Source organism: Marmota marmota, unplaced genomic scaffold, assembly GCF_001458135.2.
Source record: "Marmota marmota marmota unplaced genomic scaffold, marMar, whole genome shotgun sequence".
Classification (NCBI taxonomy): Eukaryota; Metazoa; Chordata; class Mammalia; order Rodentia; family Sciuridae; genus Marmota; species Marmota marmota.
The window spans coordinates 29377049-29402796 of NW_025999949.1; the positions used below are offsets into that span (position 1 = coordinate 29377049).

General features: G+C 51.9%; 1 protein-coding gene across 1 annotated transcript in view; it reads left to right on the forward strand.

The window, feature by feature from the left end:
• Tg (thyroglobulin) overlaps nucleotides 1-25748 on the forward strand; it is a 213545-nt gene that overhangs the window by 70819 nt on the left and 116978 nt on the right. Inside the window, exons 28-35 of the mRNA XM_015486500.2 lie at nucleotides 6276-6341; nucleotides 7128-7208; nucleotides 9709-9846; nucleotides 10548-10724; nucleotides 12010-12121; nucleotides 13877-13956; nucleotides 14659-14802; nucleotides 24004-24066. Coding sequence (XP_015341986.1) covers nucleotides 6276-6341; nucleotides 7128-7208; nucleotides 9709-9846; nucleotides 10548-10724; nucleotides 12010-12121; nucleotides 13877-13956; nucleotides 14659-14802; nucleotides 24004-24066 — 861 coding nt within the window. The remainder of the gene's footprint in view (nucleotides 1-6275; nucleotides 6342-7127; nucleotides 7209-9708; nucleotides 9847-10547; nucleotides 10725-12009; nucleotides 12122-13876; nucleotides 13957-14658; nucleotides 14803-24003; nucleotides 24067-25748) is intronic.

A 25748-nucleotide genomic window follows, 5' to 3' on the forward strand; every position in this document is an offset into this window, starting at 1 on the left:
ACCAGGGCTACTCATGGGGCCAGGAATGGCATGGTCAGCAACTAGGTTTGTCATACAGCCCTCCAGGGGACCTAGGAATCTGTGTTTCAATAAGCAGTCCAGATAATGCCTCTGCGTGCAATGTCTGGGCCACACCAATACCCAGAACTTTCCTTCCAACTCCAAGAGTCTGAGTGGTGAGGAGAGCAGGGGCCTAGCTGCTGGCTCCCCTCCTCCAGCTCCCAGAGGAACCCCATCCTGCTCCCTCTCCCTTCCTTCCTGCTCTGTCTACCCACCAGCACGGAACCCAGAGGCAATGCATGCTCCCTCCCCAGCCCTGTGCTGTGAGATGGGTGCCCTGGGGCTAGAGGGCCAAAGGAGGCATCCCGCAGGTGCTCCTGGGGCTCTTGTCACTGCAGGATGTGGTCCCCAGGTTCTCTGTATTCTAGTGGTGGAGGGCTCCTGTCACCTCCTCCAAGTGCCCTCTTGATTACTGAAGAGCACACTGCTTCCTCTGCTCCTGCACCTCCTGTGGCCCCTCCCTCCGATCAGGCCACGCCCTCTGCTGTGCCTCTGTCTGTCTGTCAGTCAGCCCTTTCCTGCAGTGAGGAGTCCTAACTTTGAAGTCCACTGTGTGATCTGAGGAAATCAGTGCATCTCCTCTGGCCCAATTTCTTGTCCTTGGAATGGAGTGCTGACCATGGCTGCGTCAGTGTTGTAGCGAGGTGGAGGTGGAGGTGGAGAGGGAGGAGGACAGCAGCTCTTCCTAGTAGCGCCTGGCCCGGTGCTTACTGTGGCCCCACTCCCCCCAAGGCCATGTGTGTGCTCACATGATGTTCTGAGGGAGCTCCCTTTCTACCTTTGTCCCCATCTCACAGTGTGAGACCCTGCAGTTCACAGGAGGGAGGCAACTTTTGAGGGCTTCAGAGCTGGGAAGTGGAGGAATGGGAACCAGGCCTCCTGGCTCAGAGCTGAGGGGCAGAGCCACCCTCCAGTGGCACCCACAGGCAGCACAGGCAGAGCACTGTGTGCTGCCTGATATACAGTGTCAGCACAGGTGACACTGTTGCTATTTAAAAAAAAAAATTCTCACTTGCTCTTCGTAATATTTTAAGATCTGGACTAAAACCCAGCATGGATGATGGACATAGTATCTTCTGGGTGCACAGTGATCAAAGCCTGGAAAAAATATTGCAGAATTTGTTGAAATTTCATGATATTTGAATAGTTTCTTTTGGGGTAAATAAAATCAAAAAGCTTATTTATATGGTGGTCACTAAACATGTGGTATTCATTACTTTAAGAGGTAGCCCAGGGTGAAAACAGACATTTCAAGAAAGACATATGATAATATTCATGGCAATAAATTCATAGCAAATTGCTTGTCCCAGAGCATGTGCTTGGTATGTACCCAAGAATGAAGAATTTGCCCTTGCCTGGCCTCTCTGCAAAATACCAATTACTAAATGACTTTTCTTGAAGACTTTGGATCATTTTAGTGACCTTTATGTGTGTGTGTTTTCTGGGATGAGAGCAAGGCTTAAGAAAACTGTTCTATTATGGGGATTTCAGCTAGCCTGAGGTATATTTGGGGTATTTCAAACCAGAGGTCGCCTTTATACCCAGACTGATCAGAAGGCTACCTCCAAATGAGAACAAGAGGGCAAAACCCCTTTTCCACAATAAAAGGTCAGTATTTAAGTAAAACTAACTGCTGGGACAAGGAACACAGGATTTAAATTTTTACTAAAGTGTTAAAGGCTAAGAGCAGATACTGATGAAGGGAAAGAGAAATGAGGATTCCAGAGATACAAACAACTGAAGGACAGGGCGTAGGATGGATTGAAAGACCACGAGGAATGAAAAGCCAAATGAAACAACAAACAAACAAAAATGACAAACTGTCCTTTCAGAGTTGGTTAAGGCCAGTCTCTTTCTTTCCATTGAGCACGATGGGCAGTGTCAACCCTGCAGACCCCAGGATTCGAATTGCATGGCGAATGCTTGCTCAGTGTGTGGCCTTCCCTGGCCTTGCCAATGCCAATGTGAGGAGGAGGAGGAGACTGCTGCCTCGGGGCAGCCGGGGAGGTGGGGGGGGGGGCGGTGCACACAAAGCCCACAGAGCAAGGTAGGAAAGGGATTCCAAGCATGGTTTAGGTTTAAAATTCCTGGAGCCGAATCCTGCTCTTCCGCCACAGCTCTGTGAGCTTATCAAGGCACTGACATACCCTGAGTCTTAGGTCTGGATCTGTGAAATAGGGGCCCTTCCGGATCACTGAATGAGGCATGCATGCTCTGCAGGGGCTGGCATAAAAGACACCGTTTCCTGAGTCCCTGGTGCCTGGTCTCCCCCACTGTCCATTGCCCATCCCAGAGATGCTCTGCAGGACATCTTGCTTGTGCCTGGGGTCAGAGTCTGGTTCAGCAGATGGCCTGGCTGATGGAGAAGTAGCATTCACTTCTGAAGCATATCGAATTGGCTGCCAGGGGTAGGAAACTACCACCCAGAAGACACAAAGTTCTATGCATCAGTATTCACAGAACATGATGCAAAGACTTTCACGTCCACCAGCAAAGCTGGTCTTTTGCTGACCTGGGAGGCAGATGTGACCCAGGATGTAGTCGGGGTGGTGGCACACTTGCTTTAGGAAACTCTTTGTCTTGGTGCGGTGGCTGGGCTCAAACCTTCAGAGTGGGTGAGTGGCCAAGACAAGAGGAAAAGGTGTGGTTGGTCATGGAGGAAGCAAATTGGTGACAGTCCTTGCAGGTGGCCACAGCTGTGGTCTCTCCTCCATTGCTCATGCAGGGAATCCCTGCCAGGTGACATGAGACACCAGCCAGGTACCAGGTGGCTGGGGTGGTTTCTATTGTCAAGGAGCTCCCAGCGTAGTCAAGCCACGTTAGTGGACCGCAAAGGATTGCAGGAAAAAAGAAGGCTCTGTTAGCAGCTTCCCACCATCCAAGCCCCGTCCAGTTTCCCTGCCCCACTGAAGTTCAGGGATGCCTTGTAATGCCAGCCCACAGCAGACAGATACACCCACAGACAATCCCACGAAACACCTGGAGACGATTGGACTCAATGTGGACACCCTGTGGGTTTTCTCCTTCCTGCCATCAGGGACGGATGGGGCCGAGATGAGATTTCTGTTCATCTTGTTCCTAAATGGATGTGTATTTGAAGAGGGGGATCCACCCAGGGTCTGCCTCTCCCATGCTTCCCATGACGTCTTTGACCATTTGTTGCTGTTTTGATTGACCTTCTCATTTCTAAGAAAAAAGCCTTAGATGGCCTGGGCTGGATCACTGACCACATCTTGAAGTGCAGAAGAATGAGAGCCAAGCTCCCCTAAAGAGCTCTAGCAGCTCATATTATTCAGGAGACTCAGAGGATATCAGGGCAGGCATTGGCCATCAGCTGTAAACAGAAGATGGGTATTCTCGGTGCAGGCACACCACCCTCCCGCCAGAGGGTTCAGGGAAGCCTCCAGAAGCAGGAGATGCAGAACCAGTTCTTAGATAATGGTGGAGACTGAGATAATTCAAGAAAGGGATAAAAGGCTATAGGTGGAGAGAAAAATTACATGCACAGATGGGGAGCCCTGAGAGCAAGCATTGGGTGTGATGGGGAAGACCATCCATGAGGACAGAGCTGGGCACGAGCTGCTCAGAATATGTAGAAGGAGAAATAATCTCTACTTCATCAGAAGAGACTTCTGTAACGAGACAGGTCAACAAGAGAAAAGCAAGCTTGTTAACGTATCTGTTTTATATCTACCTGATGGACAGGGAGGTGTGATTCTCAAAGAGGCTGTGTTGAGCTCCAGCACCCAGATGTACTCCTCAACAAAGAGCACTCTTGAGAGGAGTCAAAAGGCAGAGGGAAGGGCCTTGAGTCTCGAGAGATTCACCCATAAATGAGGTGAAGGCCGGCTTGCTAAGGCTGTGTCCTCTGCTCTCCAAGACCCAGAGGTCTAAAGCTTTTCTCAGCATTGACCTCTGTGCTCCCAGGAGAAGGGGGCCTTTGCAAATATGTGTCCAGTTTTAGGTTTCCAGTCCCCTGTGGAGACCTGGCAGTCACTTTAATACTGAACGTCACTAGGGGCTGCTGCTTTCCTGTGCTCATTACAAAGAAGCTTCCTAGGGCACAAAAGCCTCCGTAGCTGCTGGTTAGGGGACCTGCTGGATGCTCAGGTCCATGTGCAAATTAACTGTGCTCCCCTGGATTCACCTCCCTTGAATTGTGTTGTGGTGAGTACCTGTCTTCACCCTGGGGTGAAGATGCCTTATTTCCTGGGCCTGATGAAGCCTTGGGGTGGACAAAGGACATAAGTGGGTCTGGAACCTATATAGCGCACTGCATTCTGGGCCCAAGCATGACAGCTGTGTGCACCTGTGTGGCCACCCATTCTTGGCTGGGTGTTGAGGGCATCTGTAATTTTGCACTTTATGTAAAGCAGGCCACACACCTGACGACAATAAGACGGTCCAGACGGAGTAAAAGGTGCCACAGCTCAGGGGGTCAACAGGCTGTGGAGAGGCCAGGACCCTCCTCTGGGAATCCTGGGAGGATTATTGCTCTTTTCAAGGGGCCAGCCTGAGGGCCCACCATCTAAGTGCCCCACAGGATCCCATGGTGAACTCGTTCCTGAAGTGGTCCTTGGTTTCAGTCTGGGATTTAAGAGCACCAAAGCAGCTTAGGGATAAGAAGTTCTTTAATCCACTCTTATAGGTTAAGACTCTTAACACACAGTCTGAGTATTTTGAAAACTCAGTTTACATCTACATCACCAAAATAGGTATCTATCTTGAAAGAATCACTATATCAAATAGATTTAGGTATTAAAAGATCTAAGAAAACAAACTCTCTGATTTCTGTTGTGACAAGGACCAAAGCTCCACAGCCTGACCTGTATCATGAGCACTTGATGGCGTCACAAGGAGGGCGGGACAACAGCATCAGCCAAGTAGCTGCTGCCACTCTGCCAGGGCCACTGCAGGGAGCATGGGGTGCTCTCCTCCACAGTGTGAAGAACAAGCCTCCCAGTTTCAGAGAGCCAAGGCTGGGGCCCAGATAGCAGGCTCACATGGGCTCTGATTCAAGAGGGTGAGAGAATCCTGAGTGCGTCCTGTAAGAAATGTGTTACCCTCAGGTCCAGGCCAACAAGTCCTGGGGGCATTATTTGCTTCGCTTTCTGCAGTACGATCTAATGGGAGCACAGCTCAGGGTCTGCCCCCCCCTACCCCCCTGCATGGATGTGATCATTCTGGCGAAGCGCATCACTGTGACAGCTGAGTTTTCCAAGTAGTTGAGGGCATGTCTCTTTCAACACAAGAACCTTTAGATTATCTACCTTTGGGATGGACAGGATTGTGGGATTTGCGGTCCTTGGTGCGTTGGTTAAGAACATGGGCTGTGAAGCCTGACACCTGGGATTTGACCTCTGGCATTCACCTCCCTTGATTTTGGTCTCTTCACCTGGAGCCTGGAGAACTTTCCTACAACCTGGCCATGAAGTTTAAATTGGGTGATGTGTGAAAGGTGCTCATTACAGTGCTGGGTAAATGGCCAAAACTGCTCATCTAGAACAGGCTCCTAGTAATAATTAGACACAGTTGTTCATCTCTTGATGTCCCGTCAGTCAGCCTTCTCCTCCCTCCAGGTTTCTGGCTCTGAGCCCTTTCCTCAGCCTTCCCTGTCTTGGCAGGGCCTGAGGACTGCAGGAGGCAAAAAAGGAACACAGGACTCAAGAAATGGTGTAAAAACCCAGTCTTGTTCAGGGTGGCATCGAAGGGAGCAGTGTTTGCCAGAAAAGAAAATTTGATTAGTAATGAATTAAATGATTGTAGCTGCCAACATTTGGTTGCATGTCAGTGAGGACCCAGAAGAGAACAGCTCTACATCATTCTGTCCTCATTGGAATGAGGTAGAGGGGATTGGTAGGTGCCAGCCCACTCCTTGGTAAGGAGGAGCTAAGCAATGTGGAAAACCCACTCTCGTGTCTCCTGGGGATTTGTTTTCTATAGGCCGATCCCAGTGTCCTAAGCCACAGGTTTGGGACTCCTCACCAAGAGTCCCTTTGGTGCCCTGAGCAGGACACTTGAGGTCTGAGCAGCTCTGGTTCTGTACTCAGGAGCAGGAAAAGAGCTCCAGGAGGCTTTGGGGCCACACTGTGGGGGAAGCTGGGTTCTCAGGTCCAGGGGAACTCTGAGGGGAAGGTGGGACACTTGTGGTGATCGCGGGTGTCTAGTGAGATCAGGAACGCACAAGCACATAAAAATGGCACTCTTCCTTGCAGGTCTGGTGACCCTGGAAGGAGCTCAAGACACCATCACCATATTCCAGCAGGTTTACCTCTGGAAAGGTAAGCTGAGTGGTGGTGAGTGGGACACTTGTTCCCTGTCGTTAGCCCCACCCCTCGTTCACAGGGCGCTCTGCTCCCTGTAGAGACGGGTAGGAGTGTTTTCTAAGGAGTGTTGTCTGTGGGACAGGAGGCCCAGCTCCTCATTAGGTAAGATCCAAGTCTAAATGGAAAGTGAACAGCGTGGAAACCCAAGGAAGTATGGCAGGGGAACTCTCAGTCCCTGGGAGATGGAGTTCACTGACAGGCTGTCCTGTATCAGAATGGAGTGTGGAGGCTGCCACCAACCTCAGGAGGCACTCCTCAAGGGGACTTGCCTCTGTATCCCTCTCCACAAGGCTCAGGGCAGGGGACCAGGACCCCAGGAGAGCGGTGCCATGGAACTTTGTTAAATGTTTTCAAATTACAATGTGTCTGCTGACCACATTCTCTGCCTCCAGGACCCTAAGTGGTCTGGGATACACTATTTCACCCTCGAGTCCCAGGTTTCTCAGGAGGAACATGGGGATCCCATTCCTTACCTTCTCAGGGTGTTGCAACACCAGTGTTCATGAGCATTCTGCTCCTTGTGCAGCACGGTGGACATTGGTGGTTTGCTGTTGAGAGCTTGGCTGAATCTGGGTCAAGGCCAGGGAGTGTGGGCCTGGGCTGCACATCTGTTCCAGGTCTCATCTGCAGCACCTAGCTGGGCCCCATGAACGTTTCCTATACTCCTGCCACCACTGTTTATTAAACCAAAGGAATGTCCCTCCTTCCCTTCCTCATTACAAGCACTCTTATTCCTTCTAGATTCCGACATGGGGTCTCGGCCGGAGTCCATGGGATGTAGGAGAGATGTGGAACCAGGGCCAGGATTTCCACTGGTGACAGGTATCGACCCCGGACACACTAGAGTGCGTGGCTATGGGGATAAGGTGGCAGCACCGGGGCCTCATCCATGAGCATACCTGTTGCTGTCACTATTCCGCTCTAAGCTTGTGACCCAATTATACACTACACAAATATGGGGGCTCAGATGGGCACATGGCACAGACAACAGGGCAGAATCATTGCAAATTTACTACTGTTTCTAGAAACAAAAACAGCAATAATAAGTAACCCAGAAACAAATCTACCTGCATTACAGAGCAAGGCTCAGCCTCTGTGGTCAGTGGCTTCACTAGGTCAACCCTGAGGAGTGAAAGCAGAACATAGATATTCCCAGACTGTTTGATGAGTGAGATGGCCAGGAGATTCTTTTGAAACAGTCCTGACATGCAGTGGAAACATTAATAGGGTCAACACAGTGCAGTGTCTGAGACTTCTCTGCCTCCAGGACCCACAGTTGCTATTACAGAGGTGGAGCTGAAACTTGGGAGTGAGGGGAGGATGGAGAAGGAGAGAGTCTTAGTCCATTTTGTGCTGCTATAACAAAATCCCACCGACTGAGGTACTTTATAATGAACAGATGTTCATTTGGCTTATGGTTCTGGAGGCTGGAAGTCCAAGACCAAGGGGTCACATCTAGTGAGGGCCTTCCTGCTATGTACTTACATGGCAGAAGGCATCAGAGGAGCATGAGAGAGTAAGATGGCGCAGAACCTGATTTTATAAGCCATTTGTGGGGCACAGCCCTCATGGCTGATCACCCCTCATCCTGCCTCATCTCCCCGCATTCTTGTACTGGGAATTAAGTCCTAGACACTTGGACACTGGGGGACATGTGCTCCATAACAAAGTGAGGCAGATCAGTCCTCCAGCACAGGGAGCTACACAGAGCGGAGACTAGCTCTGGGGCCATGGCGTGGCTGCATGGCTGGGGTGCTGAGTGAGATGATGCGAGAATGAAAGGACGTAGCCCACCTCGTCTCCACATCACCTGGTGCTTAGCTCACACCTGAGAAATGGCCGTTCCTTCCCTGTCCCAAGATTCCGTGCAGCTCAGATGGCATGATACACCTAAGGCCCTGAAATCAGGCTCCTCCCACAGGAATGGGTGAGCCCTCTTGGGTTATTCAGCACTGGAGCTGCTGGGAGCTGTGAGGAGTGGCTCCCAGCTCAGAGTGGGTTCTTGGTCAGGGGACCATGTTCAAATCCTACTCTGTCTCTGCCTGTGGAACTCTAAGTGGGTCGGTCACCTTCTCTGAGCCTCAGTTTCTGCATCTGTAAATGAGAATCATGACCACAGCACAGGGCGATTTGGGAATGAGATGAGGTAATTCTGTAAACCACCATGACGCGGAGCACATGCTCATGAATTGGCGCTTCTCGTGGGCTATGATGGTGTGTTGGGGTTATGATGCTGGCACAGAGCCTGGCTCACAGCTTTCAGCCAGTGCTATCCCCTTCTTCTCTCTTCCTGTATTTCCTATCAGACAGCAGATCCCAGGGTGGGATAGGAAGGAGGGGCACAGATGGCGTTCCTGTCCCAAGCCCCCTCGGTGTCCTTCTGCCCCTTCAGAGGTTTTCCACTGGAAGCTTCAGTTTTGCCAGCAGGGTGATAGGGGGGTGGGTACCTGCTCAGGGGACTTTCCCCTGCCTGTCCTCTTGGCTAGGGCCCTCTTTGCCTTATCTTTGCTAGTAAGTTGGCAAATCAGCCTTCCCAGAGCACTGTGTTGTTCCAGGTCACCTGTTGCTGGCCGTGGCTTTTCTGCTGAAAGAGGCTGAGCAGGAAAGGCTGCAGGAGAGTGAGATCGCCTTCCTGCCCAGCCTCCAGGGTACCAGGCTCTGCATCTGGGGCTTTAGATACATCATCTCACAAACATTACCCTAACTCTGCTGGCTGGTGTTCCCATCTCACCAATGAGCAACCAGGGCTTCACAGTGCCCCTTACAGGTGGCCCTGCAGCTCAGGTCAAGGTACATGTGTATGCAGTGGTAGCACTTGAGGGCTTTTTAAAATCCATCCTCAAACACTGCCAAGGCCACATCACGGCACTCTCATGTGATTCCCGCAGGAAGGGCCCATCCTCCCTCTCCCCTAGGAGGAGAGCTCCGCGTGGTCCTCACCTTGAGGGGCTTAGGGCCATCAGACAGAGCTCAGCTTGGTTTCCCTTTCACAGTGCTCCCGTTCCTGAGTGAAGGGAGACAAACACCTGCAGGAGAAATCCCACCGAGGCAGGGCGCAGGCTGCCTGCGTTCATGTTCTGGTGTCTGTGGGAATGAGTTCTGTGATTCAAGGTGCAGGAGGAATCCCCCTCTTTCTGCAGCAGGTTGCTGCGGTGGGTCTGCATGTTTGAGACGAGCATGAGAACATGACAAGAGCAGACCCTGTTGCAAGCTCCCCAACCCAGAAAAGTCTGGGCCCCTCTTTGACTAGAGAGACTCGTTGTCGGTTTCCTATTCCCCAGACCCATAAAGGCCAAGGACCTCGACTCTCCTTCTTTTTCAGATTTGACAGCAGAGCTTTTCTCCCCTGTGGACCTTACCCAGGTCACCATCAACGCAAGCCAATCCCTGCCCAGCCAGCAGTCCTGGCTTTTCAAACGCCTGTTTTCCGCCCCGCAGGCAGAACTCTGGTGCCTCTCTCGTGAGTATCCTCAATCCCAGTCCTCCTCCTTCCAGACCCTGTGGGGCACACTGCAGGCCTACTTCAACCCCTGCTGGGCACAGAAAAAGTCAGACTCAGAGAAGATGACCAGGGGCCGCTGTCCTCCTAGGAGAAAGAATGGAGCTAAGGCCTGTCCCCCAGAAACTCAGTGTGGTCCTTCTCTGTTCTGCTTCAGACCTAGTGTCCATCTGTCCATCTGTCCATCCATCTATCCATCAGTTCTAGGCCTGGCATTTGACTTTGCAGATTAAAAATGTATATAAATAAAAGAAATCAGCAAAGTTCTTTGCCCTCACAGATGAGAATGAGCTCACAGATGGACATGGGTGTGGGGACAGGGAGGTCATTACAAAGCTGATTTTACAGTCCCGTGGCCTCTGGTCTGCAGGTCCTCACTGCTGTCTTTCACCTCTGGTATTGCTGAGTGTGGGGCCCAACCCTCACTCCACCTCACTCCACTCCACCTGTCCTCTGTCTTCACTCAGGGCCGTGTGGGCCCTCTCCAGCCAGCAGAACCCCAGTGTTTGGGCTTTTGTGTTGTGCCTTACAGACTGGACATCCATGACTGCCCTGGGATTCTGCCTTAAAAAGAGACCCGACCTGCCTTTTCCTCCCAGAGGATCTTTAGGGGAACTCCCCTTGGACCTCCCAAGGACTGAAACCCGCTCTCTTGCCAACAGGCTGTCTCCAGGAGCCTGCTTTCTGTCAGCTGGTGGAGGTGACAGACAGGGCACCCTTGTACTTCACCTGCTCCCTCTACCCAGAGACCCAAGCATGTGATGATGTCCTAGAGTCCAGCTCCAGGGGCTGCCGCCTAACCCTGCCCCACCAGCCAAGTGCCCTATTCCGGAAGAAAGGTGAGCACTTGGTGGGGTTTGCATGACACAGATTTCTAATGGGCTGCTGCCTCTGTGGTTTTAGAAATGTCCAGGTTAATTTATTATTTTCTAAAAAAAATTAAATTGTTCATGCTCCCTGTAGAGATGTAGAGTGATCCAGAAATGCATTGCATTGACTTGGAGAGGAGTCCTGCTCTGGAGCCCAACTCTCAGAGAGGGCCACAGGTGGTGTACTCCTTAGCTGGCGCTCCACGTGGGAACTGAGCCTCTCCTGCTCTTTCCTCCTCCCACTCCCACGTTTTAGCTCCACCTCAGTAATAGTGGCTATGAAAGGCAGGACTCGGACACAGAGAGCTTAACGCGCCAGCTGGTGATTCTCTCCAAGGACATCAGGGAGGACATATTTGTTCTTTTTCACCCTGTACAGCCTCTATTTCCCTCGATACTGTTCCCTTCAGTTCCTCTTGTGTCTTCTTTGTAGGAGGCCCTTCTCAGGTGTCAGGTGGCTCCTGGTTTTCACAAGAGGCCATGAGACAATTGGAAAGTCTGACAGTTCTGAGGGAGCTTGTCTGTGGGTTCTCTGAGGACAGTGTGGTTGGGCCACCCATTGGGACATGCCTCCTGTCAGCACCTTTAGGTCCTTCCTCCAGGAGAGTACCTACAGGGGCGTGGATAGGTGTGGCTGCTTGGAAAGTTGTAGTAGTCACGTGGAGGTCACGTGGAGGGACCTCCTCTTTTTACTGAGGTGTTCATGTGTCCACTCCCTGGGCACCCAGGAGACCCTGTCTTCTTGCTCTGAAGGAAGAACCTTCCATCTTCTCTCGTGGTGGGCAGGGCACTTCTCAGTTGGGGCATACAGAGGAGGTGCCTGCAGACCAAGTTCTATGATTTATTTTCAGCTCCTCCCTGTCTCAGGCCACTTTCTCCCCTGGCTGCCAACACCAGGGTCGTCTGCGAGACCAGAGGCACATGGACCTGTGTCTCGGTTCCTCCCACAGGAAAGTGGAGTCTGCCTTCTTAGATCTGAGGAGCCAGAAAAGGTCAAACTGGGCCTTCCAGCCCCCTAGAGGGCGTGACTGTGCCGTGCCCTCGCCCCTCTTCTCTTTACCCTCCTGGGTTGCTACCTTTACAAGAATTCCTTCACTGTTTTTAGTGAGATTTGGGATGAGCACTGAGTGTAAATTCATGTGTTTACTGTGCCGTCGTCTTTAAGGGGAGCTGGGTCTGGATTTTTCTCTTGACCTCGTATTTCCACAGGTGTGACACATTTCTCTCTCAATGCTGTCATTCCTTTCTCATGCAGTTGTCCTGGGAGAAAGAGTGAAGAACTTTTACACTCGCCTGCCATTCCAAAAGCTGATGGCCATTTCCATCAGAAACAAAGTGCCCATGTCTGCAAAACCCATTTCCGACGGGTGAGTGGCCCCTGCCTCACCCAGAGTTTTGGGGAAGACTCTCCGTCTGGCTTCCCTGAGGAAGGCTGCCATAGCACAGGGGAAGGCAGGGCATCACAGAGCTACGTGGCCCGGGGGCTGGGGGGTAAAAGGCAGTAAGGAGGGAGCCATAGCCAAATTCTGGGCTAAGGCAAATTGCTAAAAGTACACACCAGATTCAGCTCTGAACCCCAGGCCGTTGATGAAAAGAGTCACGTTGAACTGCATCTTATCAACTAATAAAAATTGCCAAATATGGTAATAAACTTGATCCTCAAAGCCTCATGGTACTGTTTAGAGTCTGGAGAACAGTTAGAACTTTTAATAGACCACAGGTTCATAAGGATATTTAAAAAAAATATTTTCAAAATCTGTGTGTTTATTTGCTCGGCTGTTACCTGGTTGTTCTAAAGGGTGAGGCTTCTCGGCCCAGCTCACGGATTCCATCCCTGAGGCACCAGAGGGCTTCTCACGAGCCACATCCCTGGGGCCTCCTAAATCACGTTCCTGGCACAGGGCTGGAGAATTGGGGTTCTAAGGAATTTCCAGGAAGTCCACCACTGATTGTTTTGTACTTTAAAAGTCATTGATCCATGAACTGTTGATCTAAGAGTGCTATTGGGTTATTAAACTATACCATGTTGCTGCATTTAAGATCTACATTTGAAAATGAGGTAAAAGAAGATACCAGCTGATGTTTCTTGAGATCCAGCCAGACATCGCCCATGTGAGGGGAGGGTGGAACCAGGGGCCAGCCAGGCCTGGTGCTGGGATAGGTGCTGTTGGAGCAGAGCTTGTGCATCCCGACTCAAGGAGTGTTTGGCTGGGAAGGCCCAAGGGCCAGCCTGGAGCCTAGCCATGGGCTTCTGAGAAAGGAAAGGAAGTGGCAGGTGGGCGGGGACCTGGAGAGGGAAAGCAGAGGTGCTGGCCTACTCCTGGGCAGAGACACAGCCAACACTGGGGAAGTGCCCTGTGCACACAAGCTTCCACTACTAGTTTCTGGAAGGTTCAGGGAAGGTGAACAACAAGAACAAAGCAGGGCTCCCACACCAAGGGGATGGAGGGTTTGGGTAAATTCTCAGGGATCAGGAATGAGCCGTCAAACTCAGATATGCGGTCAGGGTCGAGGGAACTTAGAGCCAAGCCCTAGAGAACTTGATTGGAGCTATTAAAATCCTCCTTCCATGGCTGGTCTTAGAAGTGGACAGTGGGGTCTACCCTGGTGGATAAGCAGGTAGGTTCTGGTAGCCTGCAGGGAGCTGAGCCAGAGGACAGAGGCGTACTGTTAGAGCATGGTTAGTCCATGTCGTGGAGTCAGTAGAGGGAGCCCACGGGGACACTCAGCTCACCAGGCCCCTGGCTGGGCTCCCTGGCTCTGAGCCCATGGAGCCCTGTTTCTAGGGAAGCCTTCCCTGCCATTGTGTCCTTTCACCTGAGCCCAAAGCTAAGACTTCCCCTCACCCAAAAGGATTGTGGAGCACTTTCAGGATCCCAGTTCAGCTTGAGTTGTAGCCTGGCACGGAACCCGTGCTTGGTGAACAAGTGAGTGGACCAATGAAGGGTGACTAGGCCACAGTTTGGGAAAAGAGCAGAATTTTGTTTTCGGAAGGAATCTCAAAGCTAAGAACGCACTCATGCTCATTGGCCAAAGCACTTGAGTAGCCACAAATAAAGCCGGTCCCTGGGCCCCACCGAGGTCTTCAGGCCTTTCTTTCTTTCTTTCTCTGCTGATGCCAGGTTCTTTGAATGCGAGCGCCGGTGTGACGTGGACCCGTGCTGCACTGGCTTTGGATTTCTTAATGTTTCCCAGTTAAAAGGTAATGATCACAACTCCCTCTCCCTGTGCACAGCACTTCACAGTCTATAAACCACATTCACATCTGTGACCTTGTCTGATCCTCGGACACTCCTTCAGGATGCTCCTTCACAAGAAGGAGCGTGGGGCTCAGAAATGATGTATTAGTGTGATGGCTGGGACACGGCTCCTGGTGGGGTGACCTGTGGACCTCACATAGGCGTTTCTGCCGGATCCAAATAGCAGTCCTTCCTTCCATGCTCCTCGGAGATGTCCTCTGCTCATGGTTCAGAACTCCCACCCAGTGGCTTGGTGGGGTGAACTTTGGATACCCTCATATTTTAATCTGTGTTTAAAACATGGTTCAGTCACTTACTGGTGGAGTGATACTGGATAAGTCACAGTCTCACCTACGAATAGGGATATACCTTTACAACTATGTCCTCATCAGGTTGTGTGAGGACCAGGTAAAGTGACACGAGAAGCCTCAGCACAGCTCTGGTACGTGGTAGGCCGGCACAGTGAGCAGCAGCTGCCTCTGTCCCTGAGCCCTCGGCCAGAGGCTCCTCGAGTGCAGGCACCAGGTTTCCATCAGTGGCTGAGACCTACCTGGGATGGCGTGGTGGCCCCCAATGTGTGCTGAACCATGATCTGCAGAGTTCTTCTCATCCAATCAGAATCTTCCCTTGTGTTCATTTTTCTGGTCTTGGCTATTTTGCTCCAGGAGGAGAGGTGACATGCCTGACCCTGAGCAGCATGGGACTTCAGACATGCAGTGAGGAAAACCAAGGAGCCTGGCGCATCTTGGACTGTGGCTCTCCCGACACAGAGACCCACACCCATCCCTTCGGGTGGTACCAGAAGCCCAGTGAGTAACCTGCTCCTCACAGCTCTGTGGGAACCTTTGGTTGACTGTGTCCCAACCATGCATTAGGACAATGTCCTGGGGCTGGGAAGGAGAGTAATCAGGGTTCACTGGGTGCGAGCAACAGAAACTGATTATATTAAACTTAAGCAGAGAAGAAATGTGTTGGGAGTCTTCTCATTGGACGAACAGAAAGATGACCCCCTAGATCTCAGGAGGGGTGAAAATGGACCAGACTCCATTGCTGGATTCAGCAAGAACAAGGGGCCGACTTTTTAAGGTGCCATAGTTGTCACCCATCTGCTCCATGGGGTTTCTTCTTGTGATCAGGCTTTGAATCCAGGGAAGAGAGCGTGGGTTGTGAGTCCACCCACTGACAGAAGGAGGGTCAGGCAGCTTGAGCCACAGTGCCAACAACCTGGGGTTGGAGGGAGGTTCCTCAAAGTATAGCATGTCCATCGTGTGACAGACAGGTGCTGGACCCACATGGGGTGTCACTCAGTATTCATGGTGCCCTTTGGAGTGGACATTATCGCCTCCATTTTAGGGTGATAAGTGTGTCCCATACAAAGTTGAAGGTGCTTGACCCAAACCTCACAACTAGTCAGGAACAGAGTGAAGTTGCAAACCCAAATCTGGTGACCCCAATCTCCCCTGTAGGATGTTCTCTGGCAGGTCTTCAAGCTGATAGATGTTAGGATGTCCAGAAGCCTGTTCAGATGGTTTCCCCCAGCTCACATGCATTCACTTGACAAGCAGTGACTTAGTCAAGTGAAGATGAGGAAGGCCAGCAGACGAGAGGTGCCCCTAGTCCAGAGCACGTGGGAACTGAAAGGTGCGCACCAGGCTCCCAGCAGGACTGGCCCTCCACCCTGCTCCTGAGCTCTGCTTCCTCGACCTCCTGCTGGATGTGGGTTTTTGGTTTTTTTTTTTAGGGGGGGGGGGGGGCGTGGGGATTAATTATTTCCAGAATGACTGGAATCTTGCTGCTGATGCCTGCCTTCTGCCTCTGTGACTTGATCTGAATCCACTCTGTTGGCTTTTTCTTTTGTTTTAGCATCTTGAATTATTTTAGGCAAACTGGAGAGCTGGGTAGTGAAGTAGCGTCCATGGGTTTCTCCTCAGGGAAGGGTGCTCCACTGGGGGCAGTCTCCTGCTCTAGCCTGCAGGACACAGAGGAGGGACGCTTGCCCAGGACTCTGTCCCTGAGGACAGCCTCCTGCCTCGACTCCCCCCTCAGCGCCTCACCCTGCCAGAGTGAAAAATGTCGTTTTCCATCTTCACATGACTCATGGAAGAGTTGGGTAAAGAGGAGCTTAAGCAGTACTTCATCTGCCGGAAATGTAACAGAAATCAGAGCAGGCAGCACAGCTCTGGACAGGAGCTGGCAAGGGGAGCACCCCGCGGTACTGGTCGTCCCGACTCATTCCAGCTGTTCTGCTTCTTTCCATCGGCCTGCCCAGACCACTGGCTTTTTCCAGGATATACTCGGTGGGGTCATGCTGGGGACTCAGGGGTTTTGAGCACAAACCATAGGGCAGGGAATGAAAACCCACAGAGGGCTCTCACTCGGCAAACATGGCCTGATCATCTGCCATGCCTCTCGTTCTGCAAAACTAGCCCTCTGATCGTTAAGCTCTTACTGTGTACCTGTCTGGATGCCCAGCATGCGGCAAGCATGGCCTCATTTAGTCCCCACACCTAGGTCAGATGAAGAAATAGTGGCTCAGAGAGGTTAAATCACTTACCCAGGGGCACACAGCAGGTAAACAACAGAGTTAGAATGGGGACCTGGGCCTTTACTACTCTAGAGACTGTCGCATCACTGAGTGTGAAAAGTCAGAGGCCTCTCTCTCTCTCTTTTAACATTTTATTTATTTATTTTTCAAATACATGACAGCAGAATGCATCACAATTCTTATTACACATATAGAGCATAATTTTTTATATCTCTGTTTGTATATAAAGTATGTTCACAGCAATTCATGTCTTCAAACATGTACTTTAGATAATGATGTCCATCCATCACATTGCACCATTGTTGCTAATCCCCTGCTCCCTCCTTTCCCCTCTCACCCCTCTGCCCTATCTAGAGTTCATCTATTCCTCCCATGCTCCTATGAGTAGGTCACCTTATATCAGAGAAAGCATTCGCCATTTGTTTTCTTGGGGTTGGCTAACTTAGCATTATCTTCTCCAACTAAATCCATTTACCTGCAAATGCCATGATTTTATTCTCTTTTATTGTGAGTAATATTCCATTGTGTATAAATGCCACAATTTTTAATCCATTCATCTACTGAAGGGCACCTAGGTTGGTTCCATAGTTTAGCTCTAAGGAATTATACTGCTTTAAACATTGATGTGGCTGTGTCCCTGTACTTAAGTCCTTTGGGTACTTCTCAGAAGAGGATATTCAATCAATCAACAAATATATGAAAAAAATGTTCATCATCTCTAGCAATTAGAGAAATGCAAATCAAAACCACTCTAAGATACCATCTCACTCCAGTCAGAATGGCAGCTATTATGAAGGCAAACAACAATAAGGCACACTCATACACTGCTGGTGGGACTGCAAGTGGGACAGAGGCCTTTCTCTAGGCACTCAGTCTACTGAGGAGCCACAGACTCTAGATTCATGAACCATCCTGGTGCTGGGTCTCTAATGTCGTAAAGCCAGAAGCTCTGAAAGTTTGTTAATTGTTTATACCAGATCCTGTCTGGTGTTGGACACTGAGAAATGGAAGATTGATAAAATATGGTCATTTTTCTTAGCTACAGACTAGAGGGGGACATGAGCATCTATGAGTAGGAATATCATGAAGGGCTGTGGACTAGCGTGAGTCTCAGGCATTAAGTGCTGTGGGATCCAGAAATCAATCCCGCTTGGGAGTCCTGGACATTTGCTGCTGAACACCTTCTGTGGGCCCCCTTCTAGCTCCAAGGGTCACTTCCTGCAGTATACTTGGCCCCTGGGCAGGAGCTGCCCAGGCAGGCTGCCTTTCACACACAGGCTGCCTGCTGTCAGAATTGGATGTGAGAGGAGGGAAGGAATGCTACGGAGCCCCACCTGTTGTTCTGCCCCCCAGGGTCCTGGGTGGGGGCCACCTTGGGCTGTTGCTGGCTCATGGGCATTCTGGATAAGTAGCTCTGTGGTTCCCTTTCACAACAGGAGGGTGGCTGCCAGCGGCTGTGGGCTGTGTGTGGCATAACTGCCCCCTCCGATTGGAGCAGGTCTTTCTCCCTCCAGGGGTCTCCATCAGAAGTGGGGTGGGGTAAGCCTTGAGTCTACAGGACCCTCCTCCTAGGGCCTAAGCAGAGAAATGGAACCTCACTGAAGAGAGTAGGCTGTCCTCCCTGTGGGTCCTGCTGAGCAGCACAAAGCCCCTCTTGTCTCCTGTGTCCTTTGAGCTACAGTAGACATACGAGCGGGTTCAGCACCTTAGTGTGTCTGGGATCCTATCTTCCCTGGTAGACAAAACCACACTAGCATACTGTTGGAATATTCCAGTGCATAAGCTGACACTGTCTTTACCATGTCCCATCCTTATCCGTGAATCAGCCAAGTGCAGTTGTAGGGAACGGTCTCTATGGGGCAGGGAAGGCTGGGCCTCTGCCCGGAAGGGTGGCAGGATCCTCCTTGCCAGTTCTCGGCCAGCACAGGAGACAGGAACTGTACCAAGGAATTTGGATGAAGAATCTCAGCCACAGGTGCTGGCCTTGCTCAAGGCTCTGGTTTGGTGACTCAGCATGTTGACATCTATATTGAGTGGTTATTGTGAGCCGGTCAGCGCTAGGTTCCCTCTTGTTGAAGGGAACATCACTGGGAAGGGACAGGAAGTGATGTTCACTGAACTCTGCCCAGTGGGGCACAGAGGGTGGGACACCCTGCCACCAACGGTTGCCTGTCCGGCTAAGGAGGCAGGCACTTCCCCTGGATTCACTTACATCTGTGAAGTGAGTCCCCTTCCTACCCAACCCAAAGGACATGAGCTTTCTCTCTGGGACCAGAGAATGACAGTGCTGTGTCATTGTTGCTCTGGTGGGACCCACTGGAGGTGGGGAGGTGTGTCTCCAGAGCTTGACAGGCTAACGGGGGCTTCTCTTCTACCTGGGATAGTGAAGAGTGCCTCCAGGGAAGAGCCGGCCTGGGGTACAGGCAAAGGGAGGAGGGAAGAAGGAACCTGTGTCACTGCTAGGAGACACCAGTGCAGGGCCGAGGGAGGCCTATTCCTGTCTCACAGCCCCAGGGGGAGTGGCCAGCACACCCACCACTGCATCCCAGGCCTTGTTCCCTGCTATGCTCATGAACAAAGGGTGAAGCTGAGCCTCCCAATGTTCCTGAGACAAAGGCACGAAGCCCGACAGCAGGAGCACCCAGAGGGCTTCCAAGAGCTCTTCACTGTCCAAGGGAACAGGAAGCTCTGTGTTTTAGCTCAGTGCGGGTCAGCAGAGGCTCAAGCTAGATAGTGACAAATGCAAATGAGGCTATTTGCAGCCCTTATGGGTAGCAGGACCCAGAGAAGAAATGCATCCATCCAGAGGGCCAGGGTGGGAATGCAGGGGCAGGGGGGCTGCTTGTCGTCACCAGTGCCTCAGAACCAGAGATTTCTCAGAGGGGTGGGCTGTGGGGTGGTGTCTCCTCTGCTGTCAAAGAGAACCAGGCTGCCCCTCCTATCTGCAGCTGTGCATGGCCTACAAGTGGGGCAGGGTCTTTGCCTTGTCTATGAAGTCAAATGGGACTTCTAAAAAAAGAAATTCTCACAGTTTCTCGCTTCTAGCCAGTGCACTTGGGCCCTGTTGCAGTTCTAGATACGGAACAGGGCCTAGGAAGGAAGAGGCAAGCTCCTCTAACTATACCTTTCTGTGACCCATGTAGAAAGCCCACATCAGGTCAGTCCACCCTAGGACCTGTTCCTTATCACCACCATCTGGGAACAGCTCTCACAGTTCACCAGCCCAGACCTGGCCAGGCACCAGGTTGGTGTTTGTATGTGCTCTCTCATTTAATTCAACAACCTGATAGGGTAGGGCCTATTCTTATCCCAACTTGGTAAGTATATCACAATTGGCCAAGGTAGGGGTGAGAGCTATTCCTTATTCACAACATTTCTGACACCAAATGTGTGGGGTTTATTCCTCTTACACCAGCAAATTCTCCAATTCCTGGACACCATCAGCATGTGCAATAATTGAATTCAATTCCAACACTAAGAACCTAGACTGAAAGTTAGAACCCACTGTCAAACCGTTCCTCATTGCAAAGCCAGGGCCTCCTGCACTCAGAGCACCTGGCCATAAATTGTGGATTCCTGTGGTAGTCTGCACGAATGGGAAACTAGTTATCATTACTAGTTCATTATAAAAGATGTAACTTGGACGAGGGTGTTGCTCAGTAGTAGAGAACTTACCTACCATGTGTGAGGCCCTGGGTTCCATCCTCAAACACACACACACACACACACACACACACACACACACACACGAAAGTGTTACCAGCTTAGTGAGGCTGCTCATTGGAGCAGAGAGAGAGGCTCCACTGAGTAAGGGAGGGTCAGGCCAGCTCTCAGGATGAACAAGCTAGTTTCATTCATATAAAGGGTGGTCGGGTGCGCTAGCTAGAGTTGAAGAAAGTTAATTGACTTTAAGTGCATTTTAAAAGTTTTTGCCCCCCTGGTCAAACACTATAACCTGAGGGAGGGGGAGTTGGCCATTGTGGCACCAAACGGCACATCTCTCATGGGGTGCTGAGTGCTGTGTGAGTTCCATGGTTCTTAAGAGAACAGGGGGGCGTGGACAGCACATGCCATGGTAAGACCAGGGCCTTGGCATCTCGCTGTCCTGGTGACTCTTCAAGGACTCTTCCATCCTCTACATTGTGCATCTTTGGGCATTTGTTGCGAGGGTGTCCTGGGTCAATGGCTCACCTGGTTTCTGAGGATAGCAGGACTGTGGAGAGGGAGAGGGATGAAGCCATGAGTTGAGGCCCAAGGGCAGGGAGAGGCAGGCGCCCTTCCACAGTAGCCAGCAAGCCAGGGCTGAGGCCTAGCGTCTTCCCTGGGGTCCCGGCCTGACTCAGAGGAGATGCATAAGGCAAGGAGAGGTGGCGGCAGCTTCCTGGCCCAGTCGGGGTGCATCTCTCTCCCAGCACATCCCTGCTCTCGCTCCTGGAAGCTCCCCAAACCCACTCTCTAGGGTTTCCTGTGGAAGTTCTGTTTCGTAGGCACAGTTTACTACGTCATTGCCACTGGTGAAGGAATGGCCCCTCTCCAGTCCTCTCCTCTTCATAGAAGTCTGGGAGGGCTGAAAGTTGAGCCCTCTGATCCTGCCTCAGCCTTGGTGGGCACTACCCCATCCTGAAGCTCTTTAGCCCCACCCCATGGTCGCGGGTCAGCTCATTAGTGTGCACTTTACACTCCAGAGAGCCTAAGGGCCCTAGGAGCTCTTATTTCAGGAACCAGAGACTAAAATAAGATATTGTAACAAAAGATGCTTCTGTCCCCCTATCATTGAGGAAATGACAGGGTTTTGGAGCTCTGTGCCAAGAGCTAAGCTGAAGAACAGCTCTATTTCCTGTTATGTTACAATATCATAAGTGCACACCACCATCCCTGCTGTGAACACCCTGGCTGACTGCAGACTGTCAGCTCACTGCTGCGGAGAGCAGAGCAGGGAAGCCGCTGCCCAACTGGCTCAGGGCGCCCTTAGGGCTGCAGAGCCCAGAGAGGTCATGTTCATCTGTTCAGCAGGTCAACTAGCTGAGCAGCTTTCGACCCAGGAGGTGCCCAAGGGAGAGTCCTCTGGGAGTTTCATCCTCCCAGCGACTGCTCTAGAGATGTTTTCAGTTCCAATTCCTGGACACCTTCAACCCGTGCAATAATTGAATTCACTTCCGACACTAAGAACCCTCAGGGCTTGGGAGGGGAGCTGAGGAACCCTCAGGGCTCGCCCTGCCCTGGACCCCGCAGGGGCTGTGCAGCTGACTGCCTTTCCTCACTGATGTGGGAGGAAAAGGGTGAGACAACTGCAGCAGACTGGGGGCCAGTGCTCTGCACAGCGGCTCCCCAGCTCCGGGCCGCGGCTCCCTCACCTGCCCCATCTCGCAGCAGTAGACGTGGAGGCTCCGGTTTTCCATCAGCCTTGTGCACGGGTTTCCTTTACAAACAGAACTTGTTTGAATCTTAAGATAGATTTCTAGAAGCCAAATTGCTGGCCATCTGAGTGCCCTCACCTCAATATAGATAGTCAGATTGCTCCCTGAAGAGCACACTCTCAAGATTCTTATCCTGAGAATCTCTTCCAGGAAGTACAGTCATTTAGACAAACAAGTGACAGCAAGGCAGGGTGACAAGCAGGGAGCTGCTGGTAGGATGTAGCACAGCGGGGAGGAAGTGGGTAGTAGTAGTGTTCTGTGTGGATGTGGATGGCATGAACCTTGGGTCAGTGGTCCCCAAAGGGTGTCCCTGGACCACAGCACAGCATCACCTGGAATCTGCCAGAAACGTCACAGCTAAGCCCTAGCCACTGCAGGATCAGAAACTCTGGGTGGGGCCCTGCAGGAGTTATCAAGCCCTCCTGGTGACTCTGATGCCTGCTGAAGTCTGAGAACCAAAGCCTTGGCATGACGGTGACGGGTCCTTCCAGCAAGTGGAGCCAGCTGGGGAAAGACAGTGCGAGGGAAGGCGTGGAGCCTGAGGTGCTGGCATGTCTGCCTTAGGCAGCTAGAGCAGCATGCACAGGCTGCACCACTTATGAGGAAAATAGGCCGATTTCCCACAGTTCTGGAGGCTGGGAAATCCAGTGTGAAAAGGGCCTTCTTGCCATGCCATTACATGGTGGAGGGCATCACTGGCGAGGGAGAGAGAGCAAGAGAGAGCAAGAGGATGCGAGGGAGAGAGCAAGAGAGAGCAAGAGGACGCGAGGGAGAGAGCCTGCTTTTGTAACAGAGCCACTCCTGAGATACCAGACCCGCTCCCCCCTGCAGTGGCACCCAGCTATTCTTGTGGGTGGAGCCCTTGAGATCGTCCCTTAGGGTCTCACCTCCCAAGGTGGTCACAGTGGCAACTGAATTTCAACATGAGTTTTGAAAGGGACATTCAAACCACAGCCCTTTTATCTGAACGCAGCTGACTGAAGTAGAGCAGGCAGGAGACACTGATATGATATGAAGGGCTCTGAACCATGGAGGCAGACTTAGACCAGGGACCATGACAACAGTGTGCATTGTGGAAGGCTAATATGATAAAGGAATAGTAGCCAGCATCTATTGAGCACTTACTGTATGCCAAAACTGCATATATCAACTTCTGGCAATCTCACAACCCTGAGATTGGTACTGTTAACCCCCCTTTTATAGACAAGGAAACTGAGGACAGAGAGGGTAAGTAATTTTCTCAAAATCTCACAGTGGGAAAGTGTCCAAGCCCATCTTGCTGTGGGCGGCTAGCTCTAGAGTCCTTGCTCTTGACAGCTGCTCATGCCTCACAGTAGTTCCCATGAGTGCCAGGAGATCCCGTGTCAGTCTTGGTTTGGGCCATTGGAAGATAAAAGTATGGTGAGGCCTTGACGAGTTGGATTTGTTCAGGAAGGAAGGAGGAAGGGGAGGAAGATACCAGGCCTTACAAACCACCCCTGGGTTCGAGGGGCTTCTCATTTGATTCTCACTTCCTCCTCCTCTTAGCAATGCTAGCACTCATCACTCTGTACTGCTGCTCCATGGTATGTCAAGTTCAGACCCAGGTGTCCCCATGCCAGGCTCCCTGCCATGAACAGTTGCTGCTATTGCCCTCCTGTGCCTGGAAGTGCCGCACATCTCCTGCGGTCTCTCAGCACCCCTCCAGGCAGGCGGTCTGTGTGGAAACAGGCCTGACCCGCTGCTGTGCCTCGCCCTGGCTCAGTCAGTAGGTGACAGGGGCAGGCATTGGTGTGGGCTGCCACATGTCCCTAGCTCCCTGCTCTCTGGGATGTGGCAGGCCTGATTATGCAGAGGGAACAAAGAGCCCCAAGTCCCAGGGCTTAGAGCAGCAGGGCTGGGGCTCCGCTCCGGGCCCTCCCTCTAGGCCCAGGAGGTGCAGGTTGGCGCAGCCTGTCAGCAGAGTCCAGTTTCCCCACCGCTGCCCTGGAGCTCTGCCAAGGTCTTCAGAGCTCATGACTCCGGGGGGTTGGGGGATGAGCTAAAGGCTGCCCTTTTCTTCTTTTCAGATGCTTACAGCGATGCCCCCAGTTTCTGTCCTTCCGTTGTCCTGCCACCCCTCACAGGAAGAGGTAAGTTCATTGTCTTCCTGCCCTTCCTTAGGAGAGCACCATATCCTCTTCTTTTTCCTCCTTGCTTTGATTTTGCTTATAGTTTAGCTGGCAGCAGACTTCCCCCTGAACTCTGTATCCTGTGGGTTACACACTTGCGTGGGTAGGACACATGTCAGCAACATGCCCACCCCACGATGAGGAAACCGTGTTACTCAAGTTCTTCCTGGAATACAGCGAATTGGGTCAGAGGAGCACTAGAGCCCAGCCCTCCAGTGTCTGTTCTGGGTTGCTTCACCTTACCAGTGATGACCAGACCCGCACCATGTGGGGGCAATGTCAAGAAGAATGTGTTGGTGCCAAAAAGTAGAAGAAGCTAGCTCCTTATTAGCTGGACTCACAGTGACTGGGGACAGTGAAGGTGACGTGAGGATGAAGCACTGGCTCCTTGCCTAGGAGCCCAGGAGCCCAGGAGACCAGGGGCCCAGGGGCCCAGGAGCCCAGAAGCCCAGGGGCCCAGGGGCTCAGGAGCTCACCTAGGCTGAGGCTGCAGTTCCTGCTGCATGTTGGTTGTCTGGGACCCAGTCCATCCCCACGGCATGCTCTGAGTGGCCATGAGGTGGCAGGAGGTACAGGGAAGGAAGAGCTGGGAGTGTCCCTTCTTCTGACCCAGCTGGGGGCTACAGGCCCATGTGGCCTTGCCACAGGGTTCCCTCCTCTTCTTCCCTCTGTCAGGAAATTAGAGGTTCAGCCTGGGCTCCAGGAACGGCTCAGCCAGGAGGCCACGTGATGCTAATTTCTGGCCTGTGACATGATGTCTGAGGGGTCCTGGACACCTGTTATTATGGCCTTGCTGAGGAGCTGAACATAGCTCATGTAGGATGGACTCATTTAATGCAAGGCTATGGTTAAAGTATCCAATGTCCTCCACCTAAGTGGTCGGTTGGCTTCACACCGTGAAAATAGCTAATGTTGGGATCGTCTCCGTGAGGTGCGTGTGTGACCTCTTTCCTGGGCATCTCTGCAGAATGGCTGTGCTGAGCACTTACACTCCCGAGCAGGCACTAGCCTCTGGGAACACAGCAACGCTGTGTGTCGTCAGCCTGCTGTGGAGAGCAGAGGTGGGGCTCACAGAGATGTCAGGACACCAAAGCCTATCTGGTGACACATGTCTGAGCCAGAATTAATGTACACACTCAATTGAAATAATCAAAATGCCCCCAAAAGACTTATGGTCAAAAATCAAAACAAACCACCACTTCACCTCTACCTCCAGCCACTGCCACGGCAGGAGCCACCGCTATCAGCTGTTCCCCAGCTTTGCTCACCCTGGCCTCCACATATCTGCCCTGTGTGCCGCCTCCGTCCCTTGCTCTGTCAATCCGAGAAGTGGCTGCTGTGCTCTGCTTTGACAAACTGAGTCTAGCTCTCTCTCTTCTTCATCCTCAAAATGTGGCAACGTCAAGATGTGGATGGAATCGGGCAAACGTTTAGCCAGTGTGGCCACTAGAGTGGTTCCCTGCAGAGCCCAGGAGTGTAGTGCAGCCCACTGTCGTCACTGCGCCCCAGGCCCGGGGTTTTCGGGTCTCCTCCTGTCTTAGCCCAGGCTCCCTGTCTTCCATGGCCCTGGGTGTCCTGGGCATCCTGAGTCCCGTGAAGCCACGGTGCAGCTTAGTGCCCCCCTGGCAGCCCCGAGAGGCCCT